General features: G+C 42.2%; 2 protein-coding genes across 7 annotated transcripts in view; one reads left to right on the forward strand and one right to left on the reverse strand.

The window, feature by feature from the left end:
* The window catches only part of copg2 (COPI coat complex subunit gamma 2), a 59,687-nt gene that overhangs the window by 39,142 nt on the left and 4,716 nt on the right, over positions 1-15,829 (forward strand). For both annotated transcript variants that reach the window (XM_048610177.1, XM_020515590.2), the window contains exons 15-21: positions 1,062-1,137; positions 2,334-2,437; positions 3,461-3,586; positions 4,003-4,068; positions 6,812-6,951; positions 12,154-12,325; positions 12,981-13,078. In XM_048610177.1, the coding sequence (XP_048466134.1) occupies positions 1,062-1,137; positions 2,334-2,437; positions 3,461-3,586; positions 4,003-4,068; positions 6,812-6,951; positions 12,154-12,325; positions 12,981-13,078 (782 nt within the window). The remainder of the gene's footprint in view (positions 1-1,061; positions 1,138-2,333; positions 2,438-3,460; positions 3,587-4,002; positions 4,069-6,811; positions 6,952-12,153; positions 12,326-12,980; positions 13,079-15,829) is intronic.
* The window catches only part of mest, a 75,456-nt gene that overhangs the window by 32,432 nt on the left and 27,195 nt on the right, over positions 1-15,829 (reverse strand). The gene's annotated exons all lie outside the window — the stretch shown is intronic.

Below are 15,829 nucleotides of genomic sequence, written 5' to 3' on the forward strand. Positions count from 1 at the left end.
AGGGTCCCGACCTGAAACGTCAGCTTTCCTGCTCCTCTGATGCTGCCTGGCCTGCTGTGTTCATCCAGCTCCACACCTTGTTATCTCAGACTCCAGCATCGGCAGTTCCTACTATCTCTCACTTTGACCATATAACTTTTGAACTTCGTCACTGCCTGGCCAGCCCCTCACTGTTAGCCCTCTGGCATGGGGACCTTTCCCACTCCTAGACACATCGTCTCATCAGTGCTTCTTGCCAATCCACCTGCTCCCTGATTCTCTCATTTGCTACTTCACTCTCCCAAACCCTCGTTGTGAACAAAGGTTCTGGAAACGTGCAGCAAGAGGCCAGAGGCACAGCTTCAAATTGTAGGAGGTAAGTTGTGAACTGGAGAGTCAGCAGTGAGACTAAGTGTCAAGGAGTGGGAGAGTCTACAGACTGGAGGCTTAGTGGTGACAGAGTGGGTCGGACGTGGGAGAGGCCCCAAGCTAGAGGATCAGCAGTGAGAGGAAGGGTCAGGCAGCAGGAGGTCGTTTTCAAAATGATGCTGCTCAAGTCACATGGCCCTATATTAAATCCAGTGTGAAATGACTTTAAAACAAAATTTGTAATGTTAAACAAGAATAAGGGTGCACTAAATAACTGGCATTAAAGTGAAACAGCTTAAAAGGAGGCGACTTAAAACAGACTTGCTGAATAATGCTTTTCATGACACCTGAACATTCCAAAGTGTTTTACTGTCAATTAACTACTTTGAAATGTAGTAACTGTCAATGTTCCCCAAAATTATTTTTTCTGCAGTGTGGATCTATGAGGTCCGTACATGACACTGGTTTCCAGAAGCCAATGTGCTAGCATGCTGTTTGGCACGCTTAGAACTTCCAAGTGGCTACATAGTCACACAACCCAGGGAATTTGGTCACTACTGTAATGTAGGGAATCGTAATAATGATACAACTTAATTGCCCTTTACAAGAGCTATATCAAATTATCCTTAGTATATTTCAGTATAAAGGGGATGGTTTCTTTGTTGTTGTGTGTGATCTTTTAACCAGTTTGCCATTTCATTTTCTGCCTGCAGCTGCTGTCAGTGCATTAGCTAAGTTTGGAGCCCAAAATGAAGAGCTGCTTCCAAGTGTCTTGGTTCTTTTACAGAGGTTAGAGTCCTATTATCCTCCTGGTAGTGAATTTCCCTTTTTAAAAGGGTAGTTATTTAACAGAGTTTAGAAATGAAATTAAAACAGAAAATTCTAGCAGCATCGGTAGAGAAAGAAACAGAGTGGACTTATCAGGTTTGACCTTTCACAAGAACTGGTGGTTCTGATGAGAGTTCACAGACCACATGCAACATTAACTCTGTCTCCCTACTCATTCTGGAGAATCAGGGGAAAGGTTTGCTTCAAATTAATCATTGAACGGCCTCAAGAAGCAAAGAATATTTTTGTCAAGGAACCCAGAGGAAATAAGCAGCTTAATTAAATAAAAATACTAAGGTTTTGGAGTAGACTTGTAGCTCGGTTTGTGGGTGTTGAGGTTGGTTGGTTCGCCGAGCTGGTTTCTTGTTTCGCAGACGTTTCATTACCATGCTGGGTAACATCCTCAGTGCGGCCTCCGATGAAGCGTCGGTGGGTTTTCCCGCCTGGTTTTTAAACTCTGGAGTCCATTGAGCTGGATTGCCTCACTACCAGTTTTCCTTCGTAGTGGAGTGTATATGGGTTAGGGTTATCGCAGGTTCCCATATACACTGCACTACGAAGGAAAACCGGAAGTGAGGCAATCCAGCTCAACAGACTCCAGAGTTTAAAAACCAGGCGGGAAAACACACCGACGCTCCATCGGAGGCCGCACTGAGGATGTTACCCAGCATGGTACCGAAACGTCTGCGAAACAAGAAACCAGCTCGGCGAACCAACCAACCTCAAATAAAAATACTAACAGAAATACACACTAAGACCCCATTTCTTTGGGAAGGGATCAGAAACTGGAATTTAACTTTCCAAATGTTTTCTGTATAATTCCACATGTAGATTCCCTTGTCTTTAGAAGGGAAAAAGGAAGCAGGTTGAAGTAGTTTGGGAGTGATGAAATGTTTTTGCATATTATGATAGTTTTAATGCTTGGAAAATTCAGAACTGCAGCAATTTTTGCTGTGGTATTGTCCAGTTGTTTGAGATAAAATATTTTCAGAAATAACTTTGGGTGAAGTAGCTGGTTAGCACTGGCCATTCATATTCACGATCAGGTTTGCATCCAGTTAAGCTCAATTATTTTAAGCTCCTTGCTAAATTTCCCATCTTTTTTGGCCATTGACTGGCATGAATTTAATGTGATCCTGAAACCTTCCACCACACAGGTGTATGATGGACTGTGACGATGAAGTTCGTGATCGTGCAACTTTCTATGTGAATGTATTACAGCAACGGCAGAAAGTTCTCAATGCAAGCTTTATTTTTAATGGTAAGTTTTCTGAAAGCATGTATACTGCCTTAACTCTGGATGTTTGGATAGGGCATGTGATGGACCATTTTATCTTTTATCTTCCTTCAGAATTGGCCAACTTTTGATCGTGCATTATCAGCCACTGCATTACTTCATAATTCCAGGCCTTCATACTGCCACTCCACAAATGTGAGGGTATAATTAGTATGATAATTTTTACATGGTTAGTTTCTGTTTTAATTAAAGGAAGTTATAATAAAAAGATTTGCATATTCACCACCATGGTTGCAAAGTGCTTCACAGCCAATGAAATACTTTTCATTTCTTTCATTTTTAATTTTCAAAACTTTCATTTTTGTTGTTGCTGTTGTAATGTAGGATATGTGGCAAGTCAACTTGCTCACAGCAAACTCCCACAAACAGCAGTGTGATAATGATCAGATAATATGTCTTCACAAAATTGATCGAAGGATAAATAGTTGCTAGGACCCTGGGGATAACCAACTGAGTTGGATGACACTTGTGAAAATATTAATATAAAAGCAGAATATATGACTCAAACCTGAATTTGAATTTTCCTGATCTCTGGGGTTGCCAACTCTCCCAGCATTGTCCTGGAGTCTTTGATAACTGACTAATGTATACACTCCATGAAGGAAATATTTAAAAATAACCTTTAAGCAATTCTGTGAAATTGCTGGAAAAACTCAGCAGGTCTGGCAGCATCTGTGGAGAGAAATCAGAGTTAACATTTTGGGTCCAGTGACCATTCTTCTGCAATTTCTGTTTTTGTTTCTGATTTCCAACATCTGCAGTTCTTTTTGCTTTTTTTTCGTTTAAGCAATTTTGTTGACTAGTTATACATTACTTTTATTCATTCATGGGACCTGGGTGTCACTGGCCAGGCAGCATTTATTGCCCAGAGGGCAGTTAAGAGTCAACCACATTGCTGTGAATCTGAAGTCTACTAAAGATGGGGTAAAAAGTACAGTTTGTATAATGGTTCAATGAAAGTGATTACATTTTTGCTTTTTGTCACAGGTTTGTCAGTCTCTATTCCAGGCTTAGAACGAGCTTTACATCAGTACACCCTGGAGCCTTCAGATAAACCATTTGACATGAAGTCTGTTCCCCTGGCCACTGCTGTTCATGTTGAGCCCAAAACTGGTATGTAGTGTGTGATCCGATGTCCACTGCTGTGGTTAAATTATATATTTTATTCATGGGCAAACCATAAAGAATCTTTTCCACCCAACAAGTCATTAAGCTGGACAATTCAAGTGTGTCATGTTAGATGCTTATTTAATCTATCAGTTGGTTATTGTGAGCACTATGGTGTTGTTTGGAATATTATCTGCAGAATGTAATGTCAAGTGATTTATTTTAAATATGATTATTACATAATATTACATAATGTGTCCGAGGTAGACTCATTTTTAAACTTGAAAATGGCCAGCATGATTGGCAAGTTAATACGAAATAACGGGATGCCCTGATCATACTCCTCATGCAATCCTGTTTTCTTGGATTGCTTCTGAATTTCTGAAAATAGTATTTTGTCTTTGCCTATGTTATCCCTGCAGAAATTACATCTGTTACCAGTAAACAACTAGAGAAGATTGCACCATTATGTCAAGACATATTTCAAGGTAAAATAAAAGTTTAATTTTTGACTACACAGGGTTCTATAACTTTATGCATTTTTTTTTCATTTATTTAGACACACTCTATTCTTAACATGTGAATCTGTTCCTGCAAAGTCTCCTACTTCCAATTGATATTTCTCCACCATAAAAGTGCTGCTGTCTGGGGATCTATGGTTGTGAATCCCCATTCTGCCTCTGTTGTTACATCTTTTATTTGTTAGAATTCCTTTCACTGACGTTGACAATGGAGCTAGTGATAATAGAAGCAATATAGAAGAAATTCAAAAGGTATTTACTGGAATCTTTCTAGAACTGAGAGGTTGTACCTATTAGAAAAAATTAAACAAGAATAGGACACTTCTCTTAGAAAAGACAGATGACCTAATGGAGGTCTGGAAGATTACAGGAGACTTTGATGTACTAGATGCAGAGAAGGCATTTCCACTTGCAGGCAAGATCAGAGCCAAGAGACATAGTTGCAAGATTGTCACAAATAAATTCGAGGGAATTGAGGAGAAATTTATTTTCCCAGAGAGTGGTTAAAAATGAAACTTAAAACTACAGGGAGTAGTCGAGTTAAAATGCATTTAAGGGAAATCTAGAAAGGAACAGATGTTTTGCTCAGGTTTTATAAAGTTGGGGGATGGGAAGAGACTCATGATGATGTGGATCTGATGAGCTTAATGGGCTGTAAATAATTTGTAATTGGTGATAGCTGGTGATACATTCCAACAAAAAAGAAAATTTCTAAATGACAGACCTGCATCTATAGTTAAAGTCAAAAATAGTATCAAACTCGAACAAAGGTCATATAATTGTGTAAAGTAGGTAGCAGGTCAGAAGATTGGATAGAATATATAAAACAGCAAAGAACTCCTAAAAGATTAATAAGGATGAAAATATTATATTATAAGAGAAAATTAGCCAAAAAAATTAAAAGTTAGGAAAGGTTTCTTCAGCTCTTTAAAAAGAGTTAACAAAGTAAGTGGTCCTACAGAAAATTGGTCTCAGGAACTGGATGAAGACATGGCAGCCAAATTGAACAGATATTTTATATCGGTCTTCAGTAGAGAGGATACAAGTAGCATCTGTGAAATAGTCATAAATCAGGAAATGAATGGAAGGGATGAACTCAAGAAAATTACAATTACCAGGGAAGTCGTACTGACTACATTGTTGGAACTACAAGTTGACAAGTCCCCAGGTCCTGATACGATTGGTCTTAAAGGAAGTAGCTGGTGATTTTAATTTTCCAAACCTCATTATCTTTAGGGAACGTTTGTTTAGATTGAAAAATAGTTAAGCAAAGTCCTTTATTCAAAAAAGGAAGGGGGGCTGACAGCAGGAAACTACAGGCCAGTTACCTTAGGGGAAAATGTTAGAAGCTACTATTAAAGACTTTGTAACGGGGGATTGGATAAATTCAAAGGTAATCAGGCAGAGCCAATGTGATTTTGTCAAAGAGAAATCATGTTTAACTAATTTATCGGAGTTCTTTAAGAAGTAATTTTTGCTGCAGATAAATGAGAACCAGTGGATATATCATACTTATCAAATGCTTTCTGGAAATCTTAGGTGCCATATCAAGGGTTATTGCAGAAAATAAATGCTTGTGGTTTAGAGGGGTAACACATCAGCATGGATAGAAGATTGGCTGGCTAACAGGAAGCAGATAGTTGGAATCATGGGTCTTTTTCAAGCTGGCAGGATGTCACAAGGGTCAGTGTTGGGGCATCAACTGTTCACAATTTATATACATTTATTTGGATGAAGGGACCAAAGCTATGGTAGCTGAATTTAATGAACACAAAAGATAGGTAGGAAAGTGAGTTGTAAAGAGGACAAAATGAGCCAGCAAAGGTTATACATACCTTAGCTGAATGGGCAAAGATCTGGAAAATGGAGTACAATGTGGGCAAGAGTGAAATTTGTCCATTCTGGCAGAACGAATAAAGAACAAGCATGTTACTAAAAGAGGATGTACAACTCTGAGGTGCAGAGAGATCTGGGTGTCCTAATGCATGAATCACAGAATTAGTATGTAGGTACCAGCTGGCATTCTGGAAAGCTCATAGAATGTTTGGTTCTATTGTGAAGGGAATTTACTGCAAGAGTAAGGAGCTTCTGCTTCAGTTATACAGGGCATTGGTGAGACTGCATCTGTGTACGATATTGGTCACTGTACTTAAGGAAGAACGTTAATGCATTGGAAGCTGTTCAGAGAAAGTTTACTAGACTAATACCTTGAAAGAACATATTGCCTTATGAGGAAAGGGTGGGCAGGCTAGACCTATATCCTCCAGAGTTTAGAAGTCAGACGTGACTTAATTGAAACATAAGATCCTGAGGGGACTTGACCAGGTGAATGCCAAAAGGTGATAGTTTAAAATTAGGGGTTTGCCTTTTTAAGACAGATGAGGAAACATTTTTTTCTCTGAGGGTTGAGAGTCTTTGGAATTCCCTTCCTTGAAAGGCAATGGATGCAGAATCTTTAAATATTTTTAAGACAGAGTTAGATACATTCTTGATTACCAGGGGAATAAAAGATTATTAGGGTTATGCAGGAACATAAACTTGCAGTTAAAATCAGATCATCCAGTATTGAATGGCAGAGCAGACTCCAAGGCCTGAGTTGCCCACTCGTGTTCCTTGTTCAACAGTAATTATATTGTTGTGTCAGCATTGGATATACTGTTTGTTCTTTCATTACACTTGTTTCTCTTTTGCTGGAAATATATGCATACAGAACAATTAGCAGCCATTCCAGAATTCAAGCATCTTGGCCCACTTTTCAAGTCATCGGCACCTGTACAGCTCACAGAAGCAGAGACTGAGTATGTGGTTCGTTGCATCAAACACACATTTAAAAAATATATGGTATTTCAGGTAATTACTATCCTCAGCTTTTGAATTCCACATTGAAAATAAACCACATAACTGTTAACATTTTGTGATAGATGACCAGGAATTATAGTATGTAAGACCTTTGTAAAAGGTGACGTAATACATGTTTGATGTCTGTAGCACTAGTATGCTTTCCCTGTAGGAATAAGGTTAAAAATGCCATTACTGAAAATTAGATTTGGCACATGTGACATTGTATTCAGTGAAAGTGTATTAAGAAAAAATAAATGGAGTATTATCTGAAATGCAGTGAAACTGTACTAATAGATGTTGTATCATTTGAAGTGCATTTGGACATTTCTAATTTGTAAATACACCATATAAATTCAATGAAACATTATGAAGGTAGGATCAGCACATTGTCACTGTTGTTGTGGAGTGATGAAGCGTTGGCTCATGTTTTCGTTTTCCAACATGGAGGTTGCACTTCAGCCAGAAGTCAGAGAGGCTCAGGTTGGAACAGGACACAGCTTGGTGGAGAAGTAAAATGTCATGTTCCAACTAGTTACTGTAAAAGCCCTTGATTTGCCCACTTTGAATTTGAGGATGGTGCATGATATGGAAGGAAGAAAAATCACTTTTAAACTTCTCAAGGCTCACAGTCTTCAAATTCAGCTTTTTACATTTAAACATCTACCCAACCTTTGAGGATGACAAATTCTCAAGTAAAGCTTTTGACTTTTTAGTAACACACATTTGGATTCATCTTAAAAGAATTTAAAGTATAACACTGTCTTACTGTAACGTCCCTTAAATTTCAACATGCTTTAAGTATGTCAATTTTAGATTATTTTGTTACTACCATTATAATACTTGGAGTTTACAAATTAATGTCCAGCAAAGGGTGCAGACTGTGAAACTTAAAGAAAGCTCATTTACATATTGGATTTAAAAACAGGAAACTTGTTATTTATGGCTAGAATTATGAAGAGCAGAAAATTTTTTATCTTTAGTTTTAAAAATGCTTTCAGGCTCACTCTCATGAAGTTAACTTTCATAATTTATGTTTAAAAGGTAAAAAGAAATCCAAGAGATACCCAAACGGTAAAGTGTATTTGCAAGATCAGTGGCTCTGCATAGTCTCATCGGCTAATCCAAAGTGTGGGGTTTTGTTGAAGTAACTTTGGTCCCCTTTCTATTCTGATGTGGAGAAATTTGTACAGAAAAACACTTTTGACCGTAAGTCCATTAGAAAGTAGTCAGTGTGTAGCGTCCTTCAGACCCTATGGAAAAAGGAGAAGGTAGATCCTTTCAGGTTTTTCTCTAAGCACTGTCAAAGTCGTTTGGCAGATTGCCTCATCACCAGAACTTTCCAACAAGCACCAAGACATTGCTTGGCTGGTGGTGAGAGGGGCACTACCTGTGAGATCCTTCAGGTACACCCGGACTCTGTGCACCAATACACGCTGCTTTCAAGCAACTGCGGGGAGAGGGGGGTGGTTGAGACTGTCACACATCTCCTGCTGGAATGTACCTTTGCAGAGGAAGTCTGGAGAGAGTTGCAGTGGTTTTTGTTCAGGTTCATCCCAAGCAGCTCCATGACGCAGGACTCTGTGCTGTACGAACTGTTCCCTGGAACGCACACCCAGACAAACATAACTGCACCTGGAGGACCATGCACTCTGTGGTCTGCCCAAAACTTGTTGGTCTTCCAGAGCAAGCAGTTGACCTTGACCAAGTGTTGCAGATTGACACATTCCAAGGTCAAGGAATATGCTGAGGAACACACTAAAGATTGGGACAGCTGCCAAGGCACAGTGGGGAAAGACCATTGTCTAAGGTCTTTCTGCCAAAGTACAATGAGGGTCCGTTCAGTTACTGAACACTCCTGGTGCCTCAAACGCATGTAAATATAGTTTTGCATAAGTAAGAAATGGCTTTAGTTTGTTCTACATATGTAAAGACTGTATAGATTTAAACTGCTTTAGTGTCTATATACACATAAAGATTTTTATGATTAAAATACATTTTTGAAATTAAAAATTTCTATACTGATGTCACTGGAACAGAGAAGAAGAAAAAGAGCCCTAAAATTGAGGTCTCTGATGCTATTTATGTAATGACTTGTCAATAAGGTATATATTTTTTAACTCTGTTTGACAGAGGTGGAAGCATATGGAGAAGAAAATATTTTCCTTCAGCTTTCCTTCCCTGTGTGCATAACTTGGATGTTTACTACCTAAACGCGTGTTCTAACTGTGGTTTTAGCCCAATGGTGTGCAGTTGGAACAAATTATGTAAGGGCTCACCTTTGGCCCCCTCCACCCACCAACGAATACCGGTCACATTTGGACATCGAGCAGTTTTTCCTCCGCCTCCGCGCTTACTACTTCAACCGTGAGCCTAACCCTCCCTCCACTGACCCCTTCACCCGCCTCCAACACACCCCCTCCTCCTGGACACCACCCCAAGGCCTCCTACCCTTCCTCGACCTCTTCATCTCCAACTGCCGTCGAGACATCAATCGCCTCAACCTCTCCACCTCTCTCACCCACTCCAACCTCTCCCCCGCAGAACGTGCAGCCCTCCACTCCAATCTCGACCTCACCATAAAACCCGCGGACAAGGGAGGCGCAGTTGTAGTATGGCACACTGACCCCTACATCGCTGAGGCCAGGCGCCAACTCTCCGACACCACCTCCTACCGCCCCCTTGATCATGACCCCACCCCCGACCACCAAACCATTATCTCCCAAACCATCCACAACCTCATCACCTCAGGTGACCTCCCACCCACAGCCTCCAACCTCATTGTTCCCCAAACCCGCACCGTCCGCTTCTATCTCTTTCCCAAAATCTACAAACCTGACTGCCCTGGTCAACCCATTGTCGCCGCCTGCTCCTGCCCCACTGAACTTATCTCCACCTGTCTGGACTCCATTTTCTCCCCCTTGGTCCAGGAACTCCCTACCTATGTCCGTGACACCACCCACGCCCTCCACCTCCTCCAGAACTTCCAATTCCCCGGTCCCCAACACCTCATCTTTACCATGGACGTCCAGTCCCTATACACTTGCATTCCCCCCACAGATGGCCTAAAGGCCCTCCGCTTCTTCCTGTCCGGCAGGCCCGATCAATCCCCCTCCACTGACACCCTCATCCGCTTAGCCGAACTCGTCCTCACCCTCAACAACTTCTCTTTCAATTCCCCCCACTTCCTACAGACAAAGGGGGTGGCCATGGGTACCCGCATGGGCCCAAGCTATGCCTGCCGCTTTGTAAGTTACGTGGAACAATCCCTCTTCTGTACCTACACTGGCCCTAAACCCGACGTCTTCCTCCGTTACATTGATGACTGTATCAGCGCCACCTCATGCTCCCACGAGGAGCTCGAACAGTTCATCCACTTCACCAACACCTTCCACCCCAACCTTAAGTTCACCTGGACCATCTCCAATACCTCTCTCTCCTTCCTGGACCTCTCTATCTCCATCTCCGGCAACCACCTAGAAACCGATATCCATTTCAAGCCCACCAACTCCCACAGCTACCTAGAATACACCTCCTCCCACCCACCTCCCTGCAAAAATACCATCCCCTATTCCCAATTCCTTCGCCTCCGCCGCATCTGCTCCCAGGATAAGGCATTCCACTCCCGTACATCTCAGATGTCCTTGTTTTTCAAGGACCGCAACTCCACCACCTCCACCACCACCACCACCACCACCACCCTGCCGTGGTTGAGAACGCCCGCATTTCCCGCAACTCATCCCTCACACCCCCTCCCCACAATAACAACCAAAACAGAATCCCCTTGTCCTCACATACCACTCCACCAACCTCTGGATCCAACGCATCATCCACCGACACTTCCAGCATCTACAATCCGACCCCACCACCAAATTAATTTTTCTCTCCCCACCCTTATCTGCTTTCCGGAGGGACCACTCTCTCCGGGACTCCCTTGTCCGCTCCACACTCCCCTCCAGCCCCACCACACCCGGCACTTTTCCCTGCAACCGGAGGAAGTGCTACACCTGCCCCTACACCTGTCCCCTCACCCCCATCCCAGGCCCCAAGAAGACTTTCCACATCAAGCAGATATTCACCTGCACATCTGCTAATGTGGTATACTGCATCCACTGTTCCCGTTGTGGCCTCCTCCACATCGGGGAAACCAAGTGGAGGCTTGGGAACCGCTTTGCAGAACACCTACACTCGGTTCGCACTAAACAACTGCACCTCCCAGTCGCGAACCGTTTCAACTCCCCCTCCCATTCCTCAGATGACATGTCCATCCTGGGCCTCCTGCAGTGCCACAACGATGCTATCCAAAGGTTGCGGGAACAGCAACTCATATTCCGCTTGGGAACCCTGCAGCCCAATGGTATCAATGTGGACTTCACAAGCTTCAAAATCTCCCCTCCCCCGACCACATCCCAAAACCAGCCCAGCTTGTCCCCGCCTCCCTAACCTGTCCTTCCTCCCACCTATCCCCTCCTCCCACCCCCATCTCCTACCTACTAACCTCATCCCGCCCCCTTAATCTGTCCGTCCTCCCTAACTCCCCACCTACACTCACCTTCACTGGCTCCATCCCTGCCTCTTTGACCTGTCTGTCTCCTCTCCACCTGTCTTCTCCTCTATCCATCTTCTATCCACCTCCCCCTCTCTCCCTATTTATTTCAGAACCCCCTTCCCCTCCCCTATTTCTGAAGAAGGGTCTAGGCCCGAAACGTCAGCCTTCCTGCTCCTCTGATGCTGCTTGGCCTGCTGTGTTCATCCAGCTGTACACCTTGTTATGTCATCAGATGGAGCATCTTTGTAATTGAATTCCTTAGTTGGGGAGGTAGTGTTGTAGTGGTAATATCACTGGACTAGGAATCCAGAGCTCCAGGCTAATACCCTGGGGACATGGGTTTGAAACCCACCCAGGCAGATTGTAAAATCTTATAGGCCTATTCTGGTGCAGTGGTAGTGTCCCTACCTCTGGACCAGGAGGCTCAGGTTCAAGTCCCACCTACTCCAGAGTGTACAATAATACCTCTTTTAAACAAGTTGATTAGAAAATATCTAGAATGCCTGCTCACATTTCAGAATGTTGCTAATTTTCTGTTAGAATATTAGAACCAGTGGTGACTGGCTAAGGACTCAGGAGGTTTTGCCTTTCCTTTGATGTGTATTGACTGTGTTGGTTAAGTGATTGTCTTCACGCTTTCTGTGCTACACTTTGTTTTCATTCAGTTTGACTGTACCAACACCCTGAATGACCAGTTACTGGAAAAGGTCACTGTACAGATGGAGCCTTCGGATGCATATGATGTGGTTTGTTGCGTGGCAGCACCATCCCTTCACTTTAACCAGCCAAGCTCTTGTTACACACTGGTGATGCTGCCCAAGGATGATCCTACAGCAGGTGAATACTACCTGGGACAAAATATGGTGTCAGGACAATATAGATATCTGGTTGGAAAAATTAAAATAAATCTTACATACCAGAGTTGTTTTATGGTGGTGGCAAAGGAAGATTATTTTGATTGTGAAAATAAAGGAACTTCTTTGCTGAGAATGTTTAATTTCAGCACTATTTCCAAATGAAGCGCCAACAGACTTACTAATATAGTATTGAATAAGTGCAGAGATAAGGCTCCTTCACACTTTGTTGATAATGCTACTTGATCCTGTATCTTTCAAGCAAAGGGGAAATGAAAAGAGTGAAGATAACCAATCAATAGACTTCACTGCTGGTTATTTGATACACCCTAAATGGGGGGAAAAAAAAAGCACTGTGTAAATTCCCATCCAGTCATATATGTAGCTGCTTAATGTGATTGTCAGATCACTGAATTTTATGCTGTACACTTATTAGACTGCTGCCAGTTGAGATAAAGCTGCCTTGAATTATTTTTCGTCAGAACTCTAAACAGTCAGTGTAAAGAGACTTCCATCTCTTTAGTCGCAGTTGGATTCAAATGAAAGTTCTGTCATTCAAAGCAAACCCAGTAAGATATGTGCTAATTAATCTGCAACAGCCTCTCCTTATCTGATGTCTCCTTATTATTATTCCTTAGTTTCCTGCACATTTAGCTGTACAATGAAATTTGTAGTGAAAGACTGTGATCCTAACACTGGACTGCCAGAAGCTGAGGGCTATGATGATGAATATGTGGTAAGTTACAATGATTTTTGGTTATCAATATATTAAGGAATGGAAACGATATTTTATAAAGTGCAAAAATATAATCTCCATTAGGGACCACGACAAACTGACGTAAAATAAAGGTTATTACTGGAGATCATGGCTAATTCAGCTACACAGATCAAAATTACAACTGGAGTACTGTGAGCAGTTCTGATCACCTCACTGCAAGAAGGATATGATAGCACTGGAGGGGGTACAGAGGAGGTTAACCAGGATGTTGCCTGGAATGGAGAAATTGAGCTATGAGAGACTTGATAGGCTTGTTTTCTTTAGAGCAGAGAAGACTGAGGGAGGGTCATGATTGAGGTTTATATTATAAAGGGTATGGACAGGATGAATAGAGAGCAGCTGTTCCCATTAGTTGAGGGGTCAATCACGAGAGGACATAGTTCTTAGGGTAAGGGGCAGGAGTTTCAGAGGGGATTTGGGGGAATAAACTTTTTCACTCAGGTGGCTAAGTCCCTAGGGCCTGATGATATCTACCCTAGGTTATTGAGAGAAACAAGTGAGGAGATTGCTGGGGCCTTGGCAAAGATCTTTCTATCCCCATTAGCCACTGGAGAGGTCCCAGAGGACTGGCGAGTAGCTAATATTATTCCTCTGTTCAAGAAGGGAAATAGGGACAATTCAGGAAACTATAGACCGGTGAATCTGACGTCGGTGGTTTGGAAGCTACTGGAGAGAATTCTTAGTGATAGTATTTACGCGCATTCGGAAAAACATGGCCTAATTAGGGATAGTCAGCATGGCTTTGTGCAGGCAGATTATGCCTTACTAACTTGATTGATCACCTTTGTCACCTCATCAAAAAATTCAATGAGGGCAGAGCAGTGGATGTTGACTACATGGATTTTAGTAAGGCTTTCGACGAGGTCCCTCATGGTAGGCTCATCCAGAAGATTAAGATGCATGGGATCTACGATGACTTGGCCGTGTGGATTCGGAATTGGCTTGCCCATAGAAGACAAAGGGTAGTGGTGGAAGTGAATTTTTCAGGCTGGAGATCCGTAACTATTGGTGTTCCACAGGGATCTGTACTGGGACCTATGCTGTTTGTGATTTGTATAAAGGACTTGGATGAAAACGTAGATGGGTCAGTTAGTAAGTTAGCAGATGATATGAAGATGGGTAGAGTTGGGGATAGTTTAGGGGGTTGTCAAAGGATACGGAGGGATATAGATCAGTTGCAGGTACAGGCAGAGAAATGGCAGGTGGAATTTATTCCAGATAAGTATGAGGTGCTGCACTTTGAGAGATCAAATGTTAAGCAAAAATATACAGTTAATGGCAGGACCCTGCACAGCACTGATGTACAGAGGGATTTTGGGGTTCAAGTCCCTAGCCACCTGAAAGTGGCCACACAAGTAGATCGGATGGTAAAGATGGCGTAAAGCATGTTTGCCCTTATTGGTCGGGGAATTAAGTACAAGAGTCAGGATGTCATGTTACAGCTTTATAAAACTTTGGTTAGGCCACCCTTAAGAGTATTGTGTTCAGTTCTGGTCGCCACAATACTGAAAGGACGTGGAGGCTTTGGAGAGGCTGCAGAAAAGGTTTACCAGGATGCTGCCTGGACTAGAGGGTATGAGCTATAAGGAGAGGCTAGAAAAACTCAGGTTGTTTTCTCTAGAGCGACAGATGCTGAGGGGAGACTTGATAAAAGTCTATAAAATTATGAGATGCATGGATAGGGTTGACGGTCAGAATCTTGTCCCCTAAGTTGAAATGTCTAAAACTAGGGGGCATGCATTTAAGGTGAGAGGGGAAAGTTCAAAGGAGATGTGAGGGGCAAGTTCTTTTACACAGAGTGGTAGGAGCCTGGAACACACTGTCAGGGTGGTGGTGGAGGCAGATACAATAGAGGCATTTAAGAGACTTTTAGATAATCACATGGATATGCAAGGAATGGAGGGAAATGGACCAAGGGTAGACAGAAGGGATTAGTTTAATCTGGCATTATGTTCAGCACAACATCGTGGGCCGAAGGGCTTGTTCCTATGCTATACTGTTCTATATTCTATGTTCAGTGAGCGGTGGGAATCTGGGGTGCGCTGCCTGGGAAGGTACTGGAGGTTAGAAGCCTCGGAACTGTTAAAAGATATTTGGATGGGAACTTCAAATATCATAACATTCAACAATACAGGACAAGTGCAAGAAATTGGTATTAGTGCTCTTCTAGTGGTAGTTATGTTGGTACAGACTCAATGGGCCTTTTCAGCACTATATGAATCTATGAACTTATGAATTCAGTTAAATGCAGAGGAATTTATTAAGTACTGTTGATAATTTGAAGTTATTTTTCAAATAAATTGTTATTGATTTATCAGATCATTTGACATAAGAATTACTGAATTAAAAGGGGTAGGCATAGCACATTTGGCACAGCAATGGGGAGGAATATGCCTTGAATATGAAGTTGCTTGAGTGGAAGTAGAGAGATATCTCAGATACCAGTAACCCCTCTGAGATGTTGGTTCCCAAACCTGGCGCTGGGCTTTCACTCAAAGTTCTCCCAATAGTTGTTGATACCCAAGACATAGCTGCCACCAGCAGATATGATAACATTTTAAAAATAAGTTTTTTAAAAATTCTGTGGAGTCAGGTGGAGCAAAAATGCTTCCTTAACCACAATCCTTGTGATATTTTACATCTAAACTTAAGGGCTGTAATGTCAAAACATAGAGTTTTAACTTCAGCTAAATACAACTTTAAGACAGC

This window comes from Rhincodon typus, chromosome 22 (assembly GCF_021869965.1).
Source record: "Rhincodon typus isolate 14 chromosome 22, sRhiTyp1.1, whole genome shotgun sequence".
In the NCBI taxonomy this organism is placed as follows: Eukaryota; Metazoa; Chordata; class Chondrichthyes; order Orectolobiformes; family Rhincodontidae; genus Rhincodon; species Rhincodon typus.